Source organism: Poecilia reticulata, linkage group LG20 (assembly GCF_000633615.1).
Source record: "Poecilia reticulata strain Guanapo linkage group LG20, Guppy_female_1.0+MT, whole genome shotgun sequence".
NCBI lineage: Eukaryota > Metazoa > Chordata > Actinopteri > Cyprinodontiformes > Poeciliidae > Poecilia > Poecilia reticulata.
In genome coordinates, this window is record NC_024350.1 from 25,831,688 (window position 1) to 25,838,064 (window position 6,377).

The window sequence follows — 6,377 nt, forward strand, 5'->3', positions numbered from 1 at the left end:
TCACATTTACAAAATCTAAAGTTTGTCCTCAATCAACTCCGTTGGTGCAGCTGTTTCTGATGGATGACCTCTGAACCCTGGCATCCCTGGGGTCGAACCAAACGGCGTCAGATTTTCATTAAGACCCTAAGCGCCAGAGGTCAGAGCCTTACTCTCAGTTTTCAGCTGGGAGATGATGGAGTGCTCTCCTTTGTTCATCGTCCTGCAGACAGAGAGCAGCAGAGATGAGGAAGATGATGATGATGATGATGATGATGATGATGATGGCGGAGCCGCCCGCCTCACCTGTAGTTGAAGTGCATCACCGCCTGGATGGCGCTGCCGCCCCCCGTGTTGATGTCGCCCTCGAAGCCCGGCAGCAGAGGCGTCACCACGTAGACGCGGTACTTCGCTCCCTCCCTGCAGCGACAACGTCAACACTGAGAGCGCCATCTTGGTTTCATTACATCACTTCCTGCATTTATCGTGATACGTTAGTTATTTTATTGCCACAATAAATTCCTACTCATGATGTTTAAATGCCCCAAACTGTCTAATTGTCAGAATTGGTAGATTATTCAATAAAAACTGTGAGCAGTTAGTGAAACAAATCAAATTGTTGATGTGTTTTATAAAAGGGAAACTTTTTCAGAAGAATTATTTGTATTTATGGAAGAATAAAAATGTCCAAAATGTGAATTTCGGGTAACAGATTCCACCCCCACCAACCCCACTTCAGCCTCTGTGGGTCAAAACTCTCCAGGTTTTACCAGATTCAGACTTTTTAAACTGTGATTTAAGACAGAGAAGACTCTAAACATATTTACAGGGAAAAGTTGGAGGATGCGGCTGTAAGCAATCCAGCGTTGCTCAACCTGCGGCGTTCCTGCAGGTTGTGGTTGTCATGGTGACGCAGTGCTCAGCCTGAGCTGGAAGTTTAATTTAACCAAAACTAAGATGATAAATAAAATTAAAACAGAATCAAACCCTACAATTAAATATAAATAACCTGCTTGAATAAGAAACTGGAGAGGTCAAGTCTGCTGAACTGGGTGAACTGGGAGGAGTCGTGAAACCCAGAGGAAGTGACATTCAGGCTGAACTGCAGCTTCCTGTCATCCGTCCATCTTCACAGTTTTTGTTTCAGCGACATGATCAGCTGCTGGTTCTGCTTCCCTTCATGAAACACCTGGTTCAGACATCAGAGCCGGGCTCTGATTGGTCAAACCTCCAACGTCCAACAGCGGTGTTCAAAGTGAGGTGTGGGGGCCATTTGTGGCCCCTGGGATGACTGATTGGGTCTCCGACTGAAATTCAAGAACAATTCTAACTTCATAAATGATTTTGCTATTGTTTAAATTCCTGGATATTTAAATGGCCGTTAATTGTTCCTGATGTGCATTGTCCTGATCGAATAAACAGAAACATTTATTGCCTGATTTGAAATGAATAAGTAAATAAAAACAATCAGATAATTTTCTGTAACTTTATGAAGCTGAAAATAGAAACTGATCAACACTTTCATCACGCCGACGCCTTTAATGTCGACTCTGCACTGTTCACACACCGACACAGTGTGTGTGTGCGCGTACTTTAAGCCAGATCACACACAGCAGCAACAACCGGGTCATAAAGGGTCACGACCTCTGACCTGTAAGCCTTTTTGATGCGCTCCGCTATCGCGTCGCCGATCTTGTTGTAAACCAGCTTGTTTTCTGCGCAGCTGATGAAGAACTGATTCTGGAGGAACAGAAAACGTTCAGATCATCACCACCTGCATCGTTCATCAGAAAAAATGAAGAGAATTTAAAAGTAAGAATCCACCGCAGGATGAATCCGAGTTAAACGCTCAACTCTCCGCCAGCTTCAGCATCACGGTCATTAGAAATGCAGCTTCATGAGTCCAGGCAGCTAAACGTCACGATAACAAATGTTTCTGGATGATAAACTGATATTGAGATAATATTGGTGATTTTCAAGTGATATTTATTCATTTGATATAATTGTGTAATAATGCAATAATTCCCTCTCAAAAATCAATAAACTTTAATTTCTAAGAAATATTTTTACACTAGAACTGGAAAATATCCAAAGTAAAAATACAAAAAAACGAATAAAACAGACACCGAGGTCAAAACACCAGACTGAAGATTTTTCTCTTCCAGTGTTTGGTGGAAAGACAGAAACGATAAATCCTGATACTAATTTATCGTGTGATTCATTGATTAATAGCTTAATCTACATTTAAATCGCGACACATGGAAGTCAAGAACCTGCCAACAGATTTGTGTCGTGAATCAGTGGGCGATACCTCGATGTAAACGAAGTGCTGGCTGTTCTCGATGGCGTGGACGTACGCGTTGTGGATGGACTCCTCGTGGTATTTGATGCCGGCTGACCAGTCTGAGGCCGAGCGAAGGATCTGAGGAGAGAGAGAGAGAGAGATTTACTGTAAGCTAATTCTTCAGAGTTAGCATGAAACAAGAAACAAGAGGAGAAACCACCAGTAGGCCCGTCACGATAACAAATTTTGTTGGACGATTTAAAAAGTATTGCGATAAACGATAATATTGTTTCAAGACCTTTTGACACTGATTTAATGGAAATGACTAATAATGCATGTGATTTCCTGCCATAGATACACTTTATTTTCAAAACAACACATAACACTGGAACTGATAAACTAAATAAAACAACCAAAAACAAAATGGATTCTCAGTCTCCATTAACAAAAAACGCACTTGAATAAAAACTAAACAACATAAAGCCAAAGTGGAAATAAATACTGCATTCAACCAAAGAGTGCAGATTATGAAGTCTGTATACTATGTTGCCCTTCAGTGATCACTAGATTTAAATAGAGAAGATGAGCACATCCCACTACCTGATGCAATAGTTCACACTACACCATTTATTGCCCCTATTTTCTCCTTATGACAATCTTAGATCGTTGGCCGATCTAAGATTGTCGCTGGTGATTCATAACCGATCGTCCTGCAGTGTGATTTAGATCGTTGCTCCGATCTAAATCAGGGGTTTTTCCCCGGAGCTTAACGCTGAATGTGACAGGTAGCCAATCAGAAAGCGGGGATTCTCCTCCTGCTTTCTGAGGGGAAATTACGGAGGGGAATCCCAAACAGCTGAGACGGAAGTCCAGCGGACATCGGAGATGATATGTGGACACAACATTAATATTTATTCAACATTTCGTGAAAGAATATAGAAATGACAAGGGAAGGAGTTGAAGCCAAATTACTACCGCAGTTGATGAACCCGGTAAGTTTTCAGCTGTTTTTCTTAACGTGACATAAACAGGTTATAATGATTTTCATTCAGTCAGGACTTTATGCTGACTCTATAGCCACATGCATCACAGGTAGATTCTAGTAAAGCATTGATTAATGCCTGATTTTAAAATTAGTTAACTGGACTTGCAGCCGTTATTTTGTGCCCAGGTGGCTGGAGACCACAGGGCACGACGAACCCGATCGAACCGTTATACCTGGGATTTCTGTCGGCTAATGTGTCTCTGGGTTTGAAAAATGGGCCGACAGCTCGTGTAGTGTGCGCTGTACATTAGACTAAGGAAATGAGGGAGGGAGGGTCAGTGGAGAGACCGGAGCCTTTTTTCATTCAGCATCATCAACAGAAAGGAAAAAAGGCCGGAAGAGACGATAAAGACGATAATTAAAATGAGGTCGATAGGTTTAATTTATCGTCCGATTAATTGATTTATCGTTTATCGCGACAGGTCTACAGCCAGTAACTGTAAACATTAATGTTTAGGCCACTGTACATGTTTAATGAAACAAAACCAACTTGATGACATCACATCGTAAAAACTGCGTGCTAACCTGAACTTTAGCGGTGGTGCAGTTGGGGACTTGGTACCGAAGCTCCCCGGCCGTCAGGTGCGACTTGGGCAGCAGGTATGGAAACGACAGAGAGCGATACTTTGGCTTCACCAGCTGGACATAAAGACAAAAACAGCTGGATGCATCCAAAGGTCTTTAAATTTAGCACCAATGCTAATGCTAACAGCGCTAACCTTGGTGAAGTTCCACCGCTGGATGAAATGCCGAGCCACGTCTCGCGCCGCCTTCCCATGGACGACTGACGCGATGTCGTGCCAAGGCATTCTGGGAGTTTTATGTCTGTCTATGAAATCTAAAACAGACGGAAATGGGAAAAATCAGTAAAACGTGGAAGATGAATCCTGTTGGAAGGAGATCAGAGGAAGCGAACCATCGAACGGTTTGTCCAGCTGAATCCAGTCCTTGTGCACAAAGTTGCAGTAATCCTTCCCGTGCCAGAACCTGGTGTCTCCCAGCAGATCCCCGACGCCCGTCTGAAGGCTGCGCACAGAGCGGCTCCCTGGAACAGACACACACCGACGTTTTACCCACAGGTCTGTCTGCCAGAAACAACCAAATACAAACTCACCAGATGGTTCACGAGCTTACCAGAAACAAGAGCAAAGAAAAACTAAACCACTCAAAAACAACCCGAGTTATTCTGTCTGTGTGGAAATAACACAAACTTCAAACCAGCTTCAAAAACTCCAAGCCTGGAAAATTCATGCTCCAGAAAATTTAATTTCTAAACAAATATTAGGCAGAAAACAAACAAAAAAAGACTAAATGTTGATTTAAAATCCGGTTTCACAATGAAAAAAATGTGCAGAAATGTAATAAGCTGAGCTCTGCTTGTGACTAAAGCTTTAATCGTCTGGAGAAACGATTCAGCAGGAACATGAAACAGAAGATGGAAGAAAAAACATCACAAAAATCAACAAACCTGAATGTTTTACCTTATAATGGTTTCATGTACGAGATGCAGAATTTCAAAAATAAACCTTTTGTTTTTGACAGGGGGAAAAATAAAACAGCCACTTAGCTTCTGAAATGAACATTTCTGTGTTTATTCAGCTAAATAAACACAGAAACAGGAGAATCTTAACTTTTTCTTATTGGTACCGATAGATTAACAGGTTATTAGTAACTATTTATGTGTTTAATCTGCATTTGTTCCAGTTGAACCAGTAAAAATAATTTCTAACATCTTCAGCTGAAAACAGAGGAGACAAAAAATATAATCAAGTAAAAAATATCCGTTCAAGAAACGACTGAAGTAAAAAAGTATTTGTTAAAAAGTCGACTCAAGTCCTGAGGAACAGGTGAAATTACCAATAATTTAGATAAACTATAAAATCATAGTGTTGGATTCACTCAACTATAATTTACCTGAAAGAGACAAAAAGTTTCTGACGTCATAAAAACCACCACAGATTCTCTGTTTTTAAAAACAAAGATCAACCTTTGACCCAGAGGACCAAAGGTTGTCAGTGAAGCTCAAATCCACAGCAGTGCATGCTGGGAAACGGGCCAGGTGGCCGTCGTGCCGGGACTCACCGGCCTGGGCGAGCGGCGCCGCCCGCAGCTCCAGCAGCCGGCCGGGAATCAGAGTCTGCTGGCTGTTGATGCTGGACGACCAACCTGAACAGACCGGCCGCAACCGCAACGTCAGCAACCAGCAACGTTAGCAACGTCAGCAACCAGCAACGTCAGCAACCAGCAACGTCAGCAACCAGCAACGTCAGCAACCAGCAACGTCCTGCCAACCAATACTCACCTACTTTATATCCCTACATCAGAGGAATCCAAACTTTTTATCCTTTGGGCCAAAAACATTTCAGTTTTTAACTGAAACATTTATTTTTTAAGACATTTCTGTCTTTATAGCTCATCTATAAAAATCTCAAATTAATCATAAATTCACTCCTGTGGGCCAAACAAAATCATCCGGAGGGCCGAACATGGCCCTCGGACCTCACATTGGACAACCATTCCTCTGAAATGGTCGGGTACCGAACTTTTTATTTTATTTACCTGATTTGGGTGGAAGTAAAAAAAAAAAAAAAACCTTTCTGAAAGACTTAACTCTAGAAAATGACTAAAACCTTTTTATTTATTAAAAAGTTATGAGTTTGTTTACTTCAAAGGAAAAAAACGAATAAAATGGATCCAATGTTTTAATTAAACAAACATAATTAATCAGTTCTAAAACTATTTTATTCTTTTCAGGGTTTTAACATTTTTCTCACATTAAAGTTTTCCAGCACTTTGGAGATAAAAACAATAAAAAGGAACTAAAAAGTTTTAATTCACCCTTAGATGATAATAATAAATTATTATTATTATTATTAATTTATTACTGGCATTAATAATGTCTACATTGTGGATCATTTTGGATGTGAGTGGATCAAAGTGGATCATAGTGTATCTAAGTGGATCATAGTAGATAATTTAGGATCTGAGGGGATCATAGTGGATCATAGTGTATCATAGTGGATCTGAGTTGATCATAGTAGATCATTTTGGATCTGAGTTGATCATAGT

General features: G+C 40.9%; 1 protein-coding gene across 1 annotated transcript in view; it reads right to left on the reverse strand.

The window, feature by feature from the left end:
* The window catches only part of pld1b (phospholipase D1b), a 45,495-nt gene that overhangs the window by 7,001 nt on the left and 32,117 nt on the right, over window positions 1-6,377 (reverse strand). Inside the window, exons 16-22 of the mRNA XM_008396906.2 lie at window positions 4,225-4,353; window positions 4,028-4,146; window positions 3,834-3,947; window positions 2,291-2,401; window positions 1,631-1,719; window positions 286-399; window positions 153-202 (exon numbers count right to left, since the gene is read on the reverse strand). Coding sequence (XP_008395128.1) covers window positions 153-202; window positions 286-399; window positions 1,631-1,719; window positions 2,291-2,401; window positions 3,834-3,947; window positions 4,028-4,146; window positions 4,225-4,353 — 726 coding nt within the window. The remainder of the gene's footprint in view (window positions 1-152; window positions 203-285; window positions 400-1,630; window positions 1,720-2,290; window positions 2,402-3,833; window positions 3,948-4,027; window positions 4,147-4,224; window positions 4,354-6,377) is intronic.